This window comes from Platalea leucorodia (genome assembly GCF_965183815.1).
Source record: "Platalea leucorodia genome assembly, chromosome: 2".
In the NCBI taxonomy this organism is placed as follows: domain Eukaryota; kingdom Metazoa; phylum Chordata; class Aves; order Pelecaniformes; family Threskiornithidae; genus Platalea; species Platalea leucorodia.
Genome location: NC_138824.1, coordinates 75,890,990 through 75,907,676, shown reverse-complemented (window position 1 = coordinate 75,907,676; position 16,687 = coordinate 75,890,990). Strand labels below are relative to the sequence as shown.

General features: G+C 40.6%; 1 protein-coding gene across 1 annotated transcript; it reads right to left on the bottom strand.

The window, feature by feature from the left end:
- Positions 1–326: 326 nt before the first annotated feature.
- GYG2 (glycogenin 2) lies at positions 327–16,050 on the bottom strand (the record flags this gene model as incomplete). The annotated part of the gene is made up of 9 exons (XM_082333692.1): positions 15,949–16,050; positions 10,143–10,284; positions 8,208–8,382; positions 7,408–7,570; positions 6,712–6,838; positions 5,572–5,794; positions 4,239–4,379; positions 2,413–2,523; positions 327–488 (listed from the first exon to the last, which is right to left on the bottom strand). The coding sequence occupies exons 1-9, from the start codon at positions 15,953–15,955 to the stop codon at positions 327–329; spliced, it is 1,251 nt and encodes a 416-aa protein (XP_082189818.1). The 5' UTR covers positions 15,956–16,050.
- Between the last annotated feature and the right edge of the window lie 637 nt (positions 16,051–16,687).

Below are 16,687 nucleotides of genomic sequence, written 5' to 3'. Positions count from 1 at the left end.
TCTCACGACTATTTCTGCAGAATGCTATGGGGAGGAGCACGAAAGAGTGATAAATATGAGAGTTTGAACTCAGAGGGTATCATTCATTATACTTCAGAAGGCACTATGGGAGAACAATGAAGATGAGACACATAACAATAAAGATGAGGCACACTTAACAGTTGTAAAACAAGAGTCTGTATCTGTTAATCTTCCCTCAAAATATATGAGGATCTATATCTACCTCTAACTTCGGTGTCGAATAAACTATGGAGATAGCCAAGTATTCAAGGACTGCATTTATAGAAGAAACATAGATCATGATGGCCATTACAGTACACTCCATCTTAATGTAAAAATGCATCCAATTTCTTTTTGATATGTTCAAAAGCATCTTTCCCCATATAGTCCATACGCCCTTCCTCCCATTTTCTCCGTTCATCTTCTGGACTTGGTTCTTCTGGTTTGAAGTGAATAGACAGCTCTGAAACAGAATGTGCAACCTCGTTCTATGGGAAGAAGCAGAACAGTGGGAAAACAGTCATTTGGTTGTTCTCATTTCGGTGCTGTGAAGTTAAACCGTAAATGTCAAACTTCTGCTCTGTACGGTCCCAGTTAAAACAATAAAACAAACACTATTCAAACATTCATTCGTGTTTTGATAACGTGATCTGATTTTCCCATGCTTTTACTACTTGTCGTAGCATCTTTGAACATACCAAACATTTACTTTACTTGTCTCAACTCAGACTTTGGCATACTCAGTAACAACACAATGAGAATATTACAAATACAGCCTGCTTAGAGTAGAATATTTCCTACGATAAAGTGTAACCATGTATCTGTACAAATTTTGTCTTCAACAGGCTTCCATGTGAACATAACTTCCTAGAATTTTTGGTCATTTGTTTTATCTAATCTCCATCAAGACCAGTATTATTTAGCAGATTGAGACACATTACCCATATAAATTAATTTAAAAGATTGACACTATTCATTATACCAGTAACTAGTTCATTTTGAATGATGGTCCAAAATTGTGAATCCTGGTTCAAGACCAAGTTATCATAGCTGCACAAATGCAAGACACATGATTAATGATAATTCAACCACATAAACCAAAAACTGTGTCCATGATTGACCCATGACAGTAAAACTGGAACATCCCAACAATTATAACCAGTAATAAAGATGAAATATAACAAGGACTAATCAAGGCAGCTATTGAAAACCTGCTTTCACTACTACACCAAGGCAAACAACTCATCTCATGTTATAAACAAAATTTATATCGGCCAGGATGGCCTTCCAGCGAAGCTCTCACAAATTCAATACAAAAATGTTTCAGAATAGAACTTAATGGGCAGGAATCAGTAGCTTAAACTGCCTAAATGCAGTTTACTGTCTAAATCCATTACATCTGCCGATTTGGGGCAGATAAGGCCCAGGACTTGTGCAAGACCTGCACCTGCAGACCAGGTAAGGTATTTCAAACAGCCAACGTGACACTATAGGCTTAGGCAACTGCATCCTTCATATGTGTCACTACCTGACTCCCACTCTGAACATGACTTGAAACATGAATAAATACTCTGAAGAGCACGCTTGCTCCCTATACATGCGAATATTCAACAATACTTGGTATTTATTTTTCAGGCTTTGTATACATGTGACTGCAGTAATGCATGAAGATTCCTTTCTTTACCATTGGCAAGCCTTATCCACAGTTTTAGATGCCATAAGCAAGACGACAGGAATCATCATGTTTTTAGAAATGAAGAGTTTTACCTAGGGCCCAAACACCCCTGGCTGCACAGGAGCTACAGTTTCACCCATAGTTTTGTTTCTCAGTCTTAAAGTATTTCACTGTAGAGCTTCACAATCATACAAAAGGCCTCATTAGGAAAATGGCTGTGTTGTGTACCTTACAAGATACAACTCCTTGACAGTCTGTCAGCCCCATCAACGCCAAGTCCGGCACTGCTGTCACACTGCCCACAGATAAATGCAGTGCAAGATCACAAAGGAAAGCCTAGTAGCTTAGGCTTCATGCCTGACTCACTGTACATTCATTTTCCACTTGCTTGGAAACATCACTTCAGCAAATAAAAAACAAAACAAAACAAAAAACAAAACAAGAAAAAAACCAAACAGCTTTGCTTGTATTAGTATTGGAGAACTACAGTTAACACCATGCATTTATTACTTGCGGGCTAGCACAGGAAAATATACATTTAAAAACTAGAAGTACAACTGATAGAAAGGGATCACACCCCAGTATTGGAAGCAGTTAAGGAATTAGATATAGCTAAAAGATTCAATAATTTATTTGCACGTTGCATCATAATTAGTTGAGATTCCCCAAAATTACGTTGGCAGCAAAGACATGCATGCAATTATCAAGAGATGTACAATGCAGAAAGCTACATGTACCAGTTCTGAGGTTTCCTGAAACGCAGGATGAAACACAAGTTGTTCTGAAGGTCTGTCAGGCTCAGAGAGATGGACGTTAGAACCGCTTTGTTCAACTTCACATACAGGTTGCTAAAATACAGCCACTGAGGTTTTATTAGGAGAATATTTTTTCATAGTTTTCTTATCATGAGAATTCATACAATACAAATTGATTTCAGTCTTGGAGTAGAGGAAAGTAGGGGATGGGAGGAAAAGGAACGAAACACATTATCACCAAGAACAAAATTCATCTCGCCCAGTTTTAGCTATCAAAATGGCATTGAATCTAAGCTCCTACAATAATCAATCTAGGATAAGTACCTCCAGAGGGCAGCTCATCTTATCCTAAAATAGGTTTAAGAGTGGCTGTCATTCTTCAGTGACTACAGAAACAGCCTGGAAAGCCAGCTTCCAGTAGATGCCTACCATCCATGAGGCCAAACTTTAACGAGAAAAATCTCATTGTAGGATAATAGCTTGCTCTATAACTCATGAGCTTTTTGTATGTATAAAATGAGAAGAGAACAATGAATTGCAGAACAGAGGTAAATAGACTGCCCAAAAAATACTGCCCCAAATATCTGCCTTTGCCAGAGAGCAAAGCATAAATGAGTAGACAGACCCCATTCTGAAGTCTCTTCCACCAAAACCACAACAATCCCACAAGACTACTGAAGCTAACCAACAAAAAGTGGAATGATGGTGTTCCTAAGTAAGGAGATAATCAGGCTATTAATTTCTAATTAATGTGACCTTCTCATAAACCAATCATAGTAATGAAAAAATTAAAGAAATTTAAATTTGAATGACACTAATTTACATGAACATTATGATTTTTTTTTTACCCCAAACAAATATCTTGAAAATGTGTCCCTATTTGGTTTGAGCATTTCCAATGGAGTCAGATGCATGCGGCACACAAGATAACACATCCTTTGTAAATAAATTATTCTTAAATTATAGAGCTCGAAGGTTTGCAATTTTCTTTCAGCCCCTCCACACTCAGGGTGGAAAAGCAAGGAAGACTACAGTTTTACTTTATGGAGTAACTGTAGTCTAAAGGGTGAAGCACTGAACATAATAAAGACTGTCTTCTTACTGGAGAGTAGTCCACAAGTTACAATAGCAGATGACATTAGAACATTAATTTTATTTTCTCCCAATTGTACCTTGCTGTAGCATGGTTTATCGTACAACACGTAATGACTTACAGCTGCAGAAACATTGTGCTATTATGTCCACCTTAATTCCTGCATAAAATAAGGGGAGTCAGTGCAACAGAAACACCCACATACAAGAAGAGTGACAAAAGAACCAGGACCCCTGCAATGTTCATCAGTGGATTCTTTTAAGACACTCCTTGTTGCCCAAATCACAGAAATTTGGGGAACAGTTTTCCAAGTCAACACTTCTGGGAAAAAACCCAATAATTTCTACAGAGGAATGATAGAAAGGATTCTATTTTTAAATATATTAGTTCACAAGAGTATTAATATTCAAATGATTAGTTTGGTAACAAATTTTTTTTATATTACACTTTATTAAGTACCTAACAACTTTCAATAAGCAATCTCTTTGTAAAATTCAACGCAAACTCTTTCAACCTCCAGACACGTCATGCATGCATGACTAAAGAAAATAAATATTCTTTAGACTATTTCTGATGCTAGCAAGAAAATTCAATAGCTACAGCTAAATTGAAGAACATATAGTCTCCCAGATCAGAAGCATAATTAAAAAAAAAATCTCATTTTAGTATATCATTTTACTTTGTTACTGCATATAGTAATATACAATATACTTACAGCTTTGAAAGTGAGTTCCTCGGGTGAACATGTTGTGGGATATATTTCATATGTCTGCTCTGGAAGCACAGGCATTTGCAGCGAATTGGCCACAGAAGGACTGACCTTTTTCAGTGTAATTTCAACTCCATTGAAAGTGTGCTAACAAAAACAAAGAACATCTCACCACTTAAATGCAATTTTGCAGGAAATTAATATCTTATTTGCAACAGTTTCACTTCCTTACAGGGATCTCGGCATTAAAGGAATAAGTTAATAAATTCAAAAATGTTTGTGGTCCCAGATTCAAAACATGTTGCAATTTAGATTTTTGCACTCATGAGTATGTCAGCCTCTGTGACACAGCATCATCAGGAGGTAACTCTAACACGTATTTCCACCTTCATGTTACCATGGCTGAATATTTCTTTACTGCGCAATTTCTTAAAAATTAAAGCATGTTAAAGTATGAGATCAAAAACTACCCATTCCTTCCTCTTCTTTCCAATTCGTCATGAAGTTAACAAACCAAATTCCGCTCTGGGGCTTTGATGGTAATTGTCCAACTGATCTAATGGGACTATGCAATTAGTTCAATGACGGTAATAGTCTAATATTAAAAAAAACATTAAGAAAGTATCTACATATCCATAAAAGTGATCTAAATCGTCATGTCTGGGTACAAAATTAAAAATTGTACTTCTACTCATTATTTTATGCTGCTGGTCTCCAAGAAATCATTTATTTATCAACAGGTTTTTTTTATTCTATTTATGGAAATCATACATTGCTGCACTTCCTTTGAAGAAAAAAAAAAAAAACCACAAACAAGTGTAAAGAGCTCAGTAAATGCTTGATGACATAGGAGTACTGAATGTAACATCCTAAACATAATTAACACTGCCTTTGCAAATCTGATTGATTTGTTATGACCCTCATAAAACAAGTTATAATGCAGTTCTGAAAAGGAAAATTTTGCTATAGCTCCAGGGCTAGTTTGATAGTCTACACCAACCTAGCTTCAAAAAGTCAAAAGTCTGTTTCATAGCCAAATTATCACCTTCTCTGGCTAATCTGTATCATACTTTGTGTTTAATTTGCAGAATCTGTACACATACATTCCCATACAAACTATTCACCAATTAAGAAGGGGGCTGGGAGAAATCTTCAGAAAGCCAATAGTACAAAAAATCCTTTCTAAACTGCTAGTTTAGATGCTTCTGGAAGCAATCACTGCTACTACCAATCAACAGATATTATGTTTTTTCATGTAATTCCTTCCTCTAGCAAAGACATAATTTTCAGAATTTTTCTTGTGATCCTAGCATATTCCCACTAACTCTTTATTAGTTACCTTGCATTCCTCAGATTCTGATTCTTCCATCTTTTGAAGTTTTTCTAACAAAGGCAATATACTGGCACTGTATATATTCCACCAGAGGGCAAGAAACGACAGCTGATGAAAAGATCCAGACGTGGTGCCATCCTGCATAACTCTCTTTGTTTGAAGGTTGTATTTGTAGTTCCAGGGCTTTGTTGCTCCCAAGAAGTGAACAACTTTGGCATCTCTACCAAAACTGTAGAGATTAAACATACAGGTCTATGCATTAAATATTTTTTTAGCCTACACAAACTGCTAAAGAAACATGCTTACTCTCACTGGTGAGGTAATTTCAACATTTTGCAACACCAACACTTTCAACATGAGTATATATATTAATATTTTTTTCTATCTTATTAGCTTAAGGTATCTCGTTTAGCATACAGAAAACAAAAGGCTTCATTGCCATTTTCTTTCAGCTGCTGGTTCTAGTAGAAAAGTTCGTGACGGAACATGACAGGCTCATGCAGTACCATTTCCAGTCCTCCTGCATGCTCTGTTCACATACAAATAAATACCACTTCAAACATTGAATCAACAAAATTGGTTATTACTGATCCCATATTAAAAATTACTAATAAATACATCATCCTAAGTTCACCTTCCAGTAAGTGTTTTGTGCAACTGCAACAATAATTCATGACACCCTAAATCCAACTTGCCTTCTGCCAGAAGTTTCTCTAACTGCATTGTCTGAAGTCATATTAATTACTAGCACAAATTTTGTGTCACAGAAGAACCTAAGAATTTGTTTAAAAAAATAAGAAAAAAACCCATAACTGTTTCCCATAGAATTGACTGGGAAAAAAGGGAACAACTTTCAAAGTAAAGCTGTCAGAACCCAATGCTAAAGTAATCTACATCTTTTCAAACATGAGAAAAGCTTCTCTGAAACAACATATGAGACAGTGTAGCCAGCTCTGGGACTCTCTCTGTGTCCAGACACAAGACATTCACATAGCATTTACGCTTCTACTGCATGATTTTTACATAACATCATTTGTGACTACTGTAATTTATAATTAACAGAATGTGCCATTATTCTCTCTTATAATAGAATGTTTGTTAACAAACTACAGGGGTTTACAGTCAGTCAAAAGTGTTACTACTTACTGATTGAAAGCAGGAACGTAGGTGTATACAGCACTGCTGCTTAAGTTATAGAGGAAAGGTAAGTGTTTGCCAATATCTGCTGTTGCCCAGTTGCTGAAGAAGCTATTCAACAAGCCTTGATCACCTCCTAAAGAATATATAAAACAGTTTTACCATAATTATGCATACTCTCAAATTTATGTCAAAATTTCACGTCCAAGGATGGGAGCGAGACTGGTGTGTTCATGGGACTGCAACTTGGATTTGACAATATGGCCACGTGAGCAGGTACAAGTGAATAATACCTGGTCCGCTCCGATGCAAGCTCAGTGTAAATGGAGTCCTATTGCAATATATGAAGAAGGGAGTAGGAAAGAGTTTTGGTCTCCCTCAGAGCAGAAGACTGGAGATCAGCTGTATTTCTCTTTCCTAAACCAGACAGCAAAATTAAAACTTACTGAGCAAGACTCAGACACAATGTTACTTCATCGCACTTTCTGGGAAACACAGTCCACAATAAGTCAACGGGTCTTAAGTACAGGGTAAGAGGCGAAGGTCTGCACCTTAAATTTTGGGGGGGACGCAATTACATAAAGCCCAGAGAACTCCTGCCTTCCTCCATTCCTTCCCTTCAGATACCATGAAAGTTATGGAAAAACACCTTACTGAGAAGGAATCTAATGTCTTGCACTTCATCCCTTATGCTTTGCCCCTTACCATCAAAGCTGCCATGTTCAGCAGCAAACTGGAGCAGTAGGTTGTAAGTTTTCAAAGAAGGTCGGAACACAAATACACCACTATTAAAGCAGTCAGGCCAGCCAGAATCAGGAGCTGCTGAAAACTCTTCTCGATCAAACAATTCATCAACATTGCAAAGCACCTTAGAGACAGTAGGAAAAAAGAAAAATTGTTAGAGCAAATGTTTTTCTAAAGCATGAGTAGCTAAATTAGTACCAATGGAGTAAATTGCTAGTTTGGCCAAATGCTTGCAGAGCGTAAGAGCAGTGGCAATGCAAGATATGCTAGGGGTCAGAAGCTCTATTTTTAATATAACAAGGTAACATTAATTGTGGTTCTCCATGACTTCTCTGATAAAAGCACAAACCCTCCGAAATTACTTCATGAGCCTCAGAGACCTTCCAGAAGGTCCCTTTAAATATTATACCATACCTCCATTTTAAAACTGGCCTGCCTTCCTGACCAGAATAAGTCCAAACGCAAGTGTATGACAGAGATCTATTTTAAACATCTGTCAGAAGCCCATTTGCATAGAGTGTGTTTGTGATATCTTTTAAGGACAGTCCTCAGGCTACTCTCAAAACAGCATTTATTGCTATGCAGCCAGCAAAACTGCGAGCATTGCCAAAACATGCCAGCTGGAGCTCCTGCGACTTTGTGACCACCAGCAAATCTGGTCACTTCACAGGCCAGCAGGCTGCCTGGTAAGGAAGCATCCCACACTCAGAGTAGCTCTTTAAGACAGACACAAACGTTTCCACAGCTCCTGGTCTACTCACCAAAGTGTCTGCATCCATGAAGACACATTTGCTATAATGAGTAAGAGTCCAACAGCGAAGCTTAGTGAAGGTTACACCCAGTTCTGGCCTCTGCATCAGAGCCAAACGGACTGAGTCAGCACTGTCAAGCGCATCCACCTCAATTACTTCGTCAAACACGCTGCGGAGGACAGACCTACCAGAGCAAGAAAGAGAAGTGGAGAGAAAGAAGGGAATTTAGCGAGGTTCATCAGAGTTCACTTCTGGCATGAAAACAGTGACACACAGCACAGCATTTTTTATGACAATAACAAAGGCTAGATTGATTGGTTTGAGTGAGAAGTCAAAAGTGAAAAGTCCTTGTAAACAGTCTGCTGAAGTGGCAGCTATTGAGCCATAAACCATCACCTCTTCCACTACGGGGCCAACACATCCCAAAAGCAACAGATGCCGTATGGAGGAGAAACCAATCCTTATTTTAGTTACTTAATCTCCTGTAGAAACACCAACAGAAATTAAAGCAGCTTTCATCCTGCACAATTGTCTCTGAAGAACAGCACCATACTGTGTTCCCTATGCACTGCACAGGATGTGGCATGCACTGTCAGCACAGTCATTTGCACCTATTATGCCCAACTAAACGCAGCTTCAAAACTGCACCTTTTTAAACAGGCAATATATACTTGCTCACTGCTACCAATCATCTCAAATGAGACTTTAAGGAAGACATCTTTTTTCCTATGCGTATCTTTTATGAGAATTTTATAGGAAATACCAAAGTAGGTAACTTTCCTTCAAGGAATAAGAAAAAAGTGCTTCAAACACAGCTTATTTATTCACATTACACTATTAACTACAAAGTCCTGGATGTCATACAAACACAGAAAAAGAAAAGCCTGTGCCGATTATCTAGATTTCTGAGCCATCAGCTTTTGCTTGACTGATCTTCAAGGGACAGGAGTTAACTGGGGAAAAAATTAAGAGTAGGTACAGATTTTTAGATGCATACTTCAGCGATGTACTTTTTTTTTTAAATGCTATCCTTGAGTTAAAAATACATTATAAAGGTTTTTCCCCCCACTGAATGGGGATGAAAAAACTGACGGACTTAGTATCCACCGAGGTGTCAAATGTACACAGTATTCCCTCAGAAAGGTTACAGTGTTCTGACAAAATCCATACTTCAAAAAACATGTAAAAACAGATTTCTGTACATCTAACCACAGCAAAAATGGGAAAATACATTTCTTGTGCCAGATGCACTGCAAATACTTTCACAAGGCACACAGAAATCAGAAGCTTGCACACTTCCTAAGCCATAGCAGAACTAAGAGTTTAAGTAGCTATGACATGTCATGTTCCTTTTAATAAGCAACACAGTCCTCCAAATAACAGGGCTTGAGTTCAACAGATCTAATGAGATTTCTGTATATGCAATTCTATAGTGCCTGTAGCATCACAACCCAAATTGGAAAGTGATTTAAAAAAAAAAAAGGCAAAAATAAATTCATTTCTCATCATGGTAGCCATGCACCAATATTTTAAGAAGATTAGTCATCTGAAACTCAGCACCTAAGGTTGTTGGAGAGTGCTGATGTCACAGCTCATCATGTATCTTGCTCTTTCTAAAAGAGAAACACTTGGGGAAAAAACAGCAATGCCTTTATTTCAGCTCAAAAGCAAGACAGTAAAACCTTAGTTCCTAAACTTTCAGCTTATGTTCCCAATTATGGGCTTAAGACAACTTCCAGCCACAAGTTCTACTTTTTGCAAGTGAATTCTTATTAGGCTTACGATTTTATCATGGATGCTATTGGGGACTTGTCTCAGAAATTGCTAGCCAAGGGGGAACTTCTAGACATAATGCTGTGAAATCCACAGGAAGCCTATTAAAATCTTTCATGCTGTTGTTTATTCTTCCATATTATCAACCTCCAAAAACACATGAATCCTTACCTCATCCCACTGGAAACCTCTGGTGTAATTAGTACTGCCAATTTTCTAGATGTCGTATGGTTCCTCAATGACTGTCCGAGAACCAGAGCGCCTTGACAGTACACATCATCGGTAGCAAGGGTCACAAAGGCTTGATCTGTTACTGTGAGCAAATATTCAGAAGAGTCACTTTACAGCTTCAACGTAAGCTCTTTTGGCAGGTTCCTACAATCTCCTTCCTCCAACTAACCAACAGGCTGCAGCTTACAGCAACCTGCAGTTCCTGTGATAAGCTCTTTTCTTTCCCAAGCTCCCCCAAAAGACACAATTGAATAGAAAATCCAGTGAACATGACTGCAGAAAGTATGTTTCTGAATTTTGTTATTTTTTGTTTGCCTGCTTTATGTACTAACAGGTATGAAGTTTTTGGACTAACCTTAAACAAATAATTCCCCAAGTCTTATTGTTTAAATATAATGTCAATCAGAAAAGCCGATCTGTAAATATTTAGATTTTGCATTTAACTAACATAGTATAATACAACCAATAAGGAAAATGTTCCTGTTTATACAGTGCCAAAAGCTAAGGAAAAAAACAGGATGTTAAGTAGTAGCCAGAAATGTCCTTCTTTTCATGACCTCACTGAATCAACCTAACAGGCTTTGCTCTGTCCTCTTTGTACAGGAGTAACTGGTTCTGGCTAGAAGCTAAGGATCCCTACCTCAAGTAACTCCAAGAAAATTAGGAATGTTTCTCATTGTCAAGAAACACATTGGAAAAAACTTACAATAAAAAAGAAAGCAAGCTACGCTCCTGCACAATAGCAGACATAATGTATTTTGTAGAGATAGCAGGCCCGTGGCAGTATCACCAGGGGCTGCTTCTTCAGCTCTGCCCTCTGACAGAACCACCATTATCAGGGTTCTGCTGGGGAGAGCCAGAACCTATGATTCAGCAAGGTGAACAGCATCCTCAGAGCAGAAGGAAGACCTCAGCTTTCTAGGCTGCAAGATTAACCAGAACAAGATGAGCAGGTCACACAGATGAGGGGAATTCCACTGAGCTCTACAGAGCTTCAATAAATACTTGTGTTGAGCTACTTGTTTGAAACAGCCATCATCTTAACAGGCAAACAATTATGTTAAATAAATTAAAACAACCAAACAATAACAACAACGAAAACACCCTGTCATACAGTTTCCAGGCTCTGTGAGAGAGACAAGGAAAGAATCTCACAAAACTAGTTGCAGAGAACCCAACAAATGACCCCACGGCTGCCTCAGCCAGAGGCTGCCACAACGAATGAGTTCAAACCTCTAACCTAACATCAAGGTATGCAACGAAGCATGGCTGGTGCCTGTGACAAGCTCTCAGGTACTAAGTACTTTCATTTTTCCACGTCCTCCACATCCAGAGTGAAGCACAGACCCACTGGTGTGCTGTCTTCTTCCCTCCTTTTTGCCCTCCCTCCCACTCATCTCCAGCCAGATCTGAATTTGAATCAAGCATATACACTTCACGTTTGCTGACACTGCAACAGATCCCTGCACCTCAGGAGAACCCCAGCAGTGTTAAACTTGGCCAAAAAAACTGAATCATGCACCCAAACTTAAAACAGTTTGCAGATCCCTCAGCTAAGCAAACTCCAATAACATTTTTAATCACGATTTCCAGAAGAAGAAAATGAAAAAAGAAGTTTTCAAATCTCCCATTATCATAACAGCTCGAGCAAGTTATGGGTGTTCCAGAAAACGATGAATAAGGAGTTGCTTACATGGAGTGGTTTAAAAGGACAGTTGTGCAAGTAAACTGCTCCTACTGACATTTTCCAAAAGGTTAAATGAGTAAATACAAGCATACATAAAAACCAAAACAAAACACCACTGAAGGCTACTCTAGCAATAAAATTATTCTCAAGAGACACAAAGAGTCAGCAAAAAAAAGCGCTTTTGTGTCAGGCAACAGGCATCTTTAGCCAAATAAAGGTAATAAAACAACTACTGAGAGGAACATGGGGAGTAAGGTAATAAAAAAAGCAAACTGCGGAATGAGTGGGAGTTTCAATCTTAAAATACTGTTTTAAATAACAACCACAAAACTGAACATAATCTTCTTATTGCTTCTGCAAATTCTTTTAGCTACAGAAGCTGAATCTTTACATAAGTAATACATCTAAAAATACACAAGCTAACTCATTAAATAGTTCAGCAAGTTGGTATGGCAAATTACCACATCCTACATACGCTTTCATGCCCTGTACCTTTCGAGCTAAAGTTGTGGTCATAACCATAAGGAAGCAAACTGCCAAACAAATACAGCTTCTAAGAAACTCTTGCTAATACGTCACACAGAAAAGAAACCAATTCTCTCTTTTGAGAATCAGATGTAGGATAAATATTATAGCCTTCTTAACGGAGTGAATCATTACAGAGATAATTAAATAGATAACCAAACTATTGACTGAAAACATGCAGCATTAAAGTATTTCTGGTGCAAAGAGAGAAACATGTCCTAGCTATTTTAAAATCGTACAAGGGCATCACTAATCCATTAAGGATCCACAGGGAGTTCAAAATCAAAAGATTATATCATTACTTGTTCTTTCATCCAATCCTCATTTTCAAGGAATAAGTGTTACTTGACTTGCCTCATTTAGAAAGTTCTTTGGAACTCTGTCCCTGTAAGTAAACATTTTATTTTTATAACTGAAAACTAAGGATCAGATTTTCATATAAGCTTGTGAAAGTAAACCTTTACCTGAAGATTCCCATTTAACTGAAATCAAGGACAATGCTGCATTAAATCTATTGTACAGAGGGTTTCACTCACTGACTTTAAGATGCAAAAGATTTGATCTTTTAAGTTTGAAGGCCAAGGGTGTAGGTATTTAAAATTCATTGAAACTGCATTTTTTTAAAGTGTCAAGTGCAGCTTTATGCATAGCTTTCAATTTTTTGTGCTGAATGACAATAGGATTTTTCATGGAAAACACCTAGTGTGAACAGTATTAAGTTTTCAAGCAAATTGTTTTCAAGCTGTGGAACCCTATGGCTAATACCATTGACTCTCAGTGAATTATAAGAAAAGTAAGCATATGATTAGAATCTCATTAAAAACATGATGTATGAATTTATAAATCTGCTCGTTTCTCTTGTCTGGAATACCACACAACACATGGAGATGCAAATTTAGAAATCGTTATTGTCAGCAATGGCTCCTCAGTTTTAATACCTAACAATAGTCTCTCAGAACAAACCAAGCTAATAACTTTGGTGTGTTATTTTAGAGCCCACTCTGCAGCTACAGAGAGCAACACAGAAAAGACAGCAAAAGTAATGTGAGTCACTACAGTCACGGTGATTTTATGTGAAAAATTGCAGTGTTTTAGCCAAGATCACGAACTCCTTATGCTACTTACTCATAGCAGTAGTACCTCTGACAATGCTGCCAGAGGCAAAATTCTTCAACAGGCCTGAAAACCAATTACAGGGCAGCTAAAAGCCTTACTTAGAATCCACACCAGCAAGCAGACAGGGTGGTGCTCACTTTGATGTTCAAAGAAAAAAAGAGAGAGAATGAAGAAACACCAGGGACCCTCTGAGAATCAGGAGTGACTCATAACAAGCAGCACTGAATGAACCACATGCACCTGACAGCTTCAAGACAAGATTAAGTAGGGTGGGTTTTTTCCCATAACCCACTAGACATAGCTTTTTAAACATATTTCAGTCTTTCTCCTGATAGGCAGAGAAAGGACAAATGTGGTCTACCTGTGGCTCCTAGGGTAACAACTCAAACTTGCCAAGTTGTCCACTCCAAAATTGCCATAGGAGACCAGAGACTCACGTGCTACAATTTTCCTACAAGCATATTCTAAATAACACATTGCTGTCTTATGCATAAAAATAAGAGTACATAAACCAATAGCTAAAAGCCTCCAACAGGCTGGTTAGGTCCCTGCTATGCGCTGCCATTCATACGAACCAACGCTGTGTCATTGCTTTCTTAAATTCCTCCCTGGTACCATCTGTTGCTCTTTTGTCACCTCCCTGCTTCTACTTCAGACACAACCTGCAGGACGGGCAGGCTGCAGTCTGGACCCGCGCCCGCTGAGCCCAAAGCATCTTTCTGAAATCCCGAGCGACAATGACTTAACACAGCCCCAACTCACATCACGTTTTCTAACAAGAATTTAGTTACCCTCCCCCACACACATAGGTCCCTATGCATCCTCCTCCAGAAGCATGTCTCAGCGAAGATGTGTTAGACTATGGCAAAGATAAAGAAAGCCACAGGCCTTCTCACTTCTCTGACCTAGCACAAGTGTATCAGAAGCGCTTGGAACAGAAAGCTCTGCTCCAGCTGACACACAGAACCTTAACAGCAGTCAAGAAGTATTTTGTTTTAAGTAGGTAAAATGAATAATGATGTCAGACAATAACCTATGTCAGAGCACCATCAGAAATTATTATTCAAGTTTTCAGCAAAGATGCAGTTCCTGCCATAAGTAATCAAATGACAGCTGGCAATTTTAGTTCCCATGCTTCCTCGCTCTGGGTCCAACAGTAGAAACATTTACATTACTGATGAAGGTGACACAACCAACACTTTACACAGACCTTTTCATAACCGAATAGAAATTGACATTTGATGGCATGAAATATTTCTCTCGGTCTAACAAAGTTCTGCCTGATCCAAAACCAGACCGTCTCTTATCCTTTATTGAAACAATACTGAATTTTAGTAGACAGGATTATGACTCTTATCCTCGAAGGCTACAAAAGAGGACTTATTTCTCATTTTTTTGTATTTTTTGCTATATATTTTTCAGTCAAGAACAGTTACATTCTGCTTCAAGACCCTGCAATTTTGTTATTCAACAGATAGGAAGTGATCTCCATGAAAAATCAAATGCAACAATGTTATAATATGCAAATAGGCATAATGCATAGCATCCAAAACTAGTCCCAATCTAGTAACATACCAGTTTGAAAAAAAATTAGTAGTAATTGCTTAAGCAATCCAAAGACAGCAGAGGACTTGATACATTAAATTAGATGTCTTTCCACCCTCCTTTCAAAAAAAAAAAACAAAAAACAAAACCAACAAATGAAACAAAACCACAGTCCTCTAATCCTTTAATTTGCAGACTCCCTTTTTGCATCTTCCTGCAGCACTGATGTGCACATACATGAATTCAAACTCGGGGATCCACCAGGCCGAATGGTCAAGGAGGTAGTCTGCAACACCCTTCAAATGGTTCAAAAAAACCAACTTTGGGGGGCTGCCGCCCAACCTTTTCCTCAGTTTTGAGAGCACATTCAATAAATGAAACAGCACCTGCACCCACCCCAGGCCATTAGCCCTAAACCAGTCCCTCACGGCTTTAAGGACAACTTTGAACAAACGACTGCCGCTGGTGTGCAGGAAGGGACCCAAGAAAGGTTTCTCTGCATCGGCCCCAGGCTGAGGGAGCCCACCCCGGCCCGTCACCCTGCAGATCCCCCAGGAAAGCGCACAGAGGCCTGGGTAGGCCAATCTGTACCGACAAGCAGAACACATAAATGAGTTTAGCTCTTTCATCCCACCAGCCAGATGGTTTAAATCCTAATCTGAGCCTGCTAATTACAGCACAGGACTCTGCTGATAACGAAACTGGTACCAGAGACCCTCGCCCGCACCGGGGGGCGAGGAGGGAGAAGGCCCCGGGGGGAACCGGCCTGTGCAGCCCTGCAGACCCCGAGAGGCAACACCGGCGAAGCGGGGTGCTGCCACACGCGACGGCGGCCCCTCAGGCAGAGCCCGGCGGCGGGGCCGCGCTACTCACCGGACATTCTGCGGCGGGCGGGGGCCCGCCGGGCAGGGGCACGGCCCCGGCCCAGGCCCAGGCCCGGGGCGCCCACCTCCGCCGCCGCCTCACCTGCTCGCGGCAGGGCCGGTAAATCGCGGAATGGGATTAGCCTCTTTCCTGCTGAAGACAGTCGCAGGTGAATTATATTCGCACGGACTCCTGCGCAGCAGCAGAGAAACGGCATTAGCGGCAGACACCACTTGGGAGGGTTGGCACGGCACGGCACGGCACGACCCGACCCGACCCACCCCGCCCCCCGTTCCCGGCGCTGACTTTCCTGCACGGGGCGTTCTCCTCTCGCCCCCTGCTCCGCCGTGCGCCCCCGCAGCGCCCTGCCCCCGAGGCAGCGCTAAGCCCGGAGCTCGGCCCCCGCAACCGCCCTCTGACGGGGGCCCCGCACCTGCCCGCTGCCCCGCGCTCGCCCGCCCGCTCGCCCGGCGCCCCCACGCCCGGCGCCCCCCACGCCCCCACGCGCGGCGGCGGCACCACGGCGCCTCCTGGCGGCGCGGCGCGACGCTCCCGCCCCATTGGCCGCCGCGCGGCAGCGCCCAAGCGGCCCGCCCGGCGCGGGCGGCAGCGCCCCGGGGAGCCCTGCCGTCATGGCGGGGGGTGGCGGCCCCGCCGCCCCTCGCCGTCCCTGCTCTTCCCTCCCGTCCCCTGCGCGCTGCTCTCGGGGGCGGTGGGTGCCAGCGGCACCTCCGGAGAGCCTCCCTGC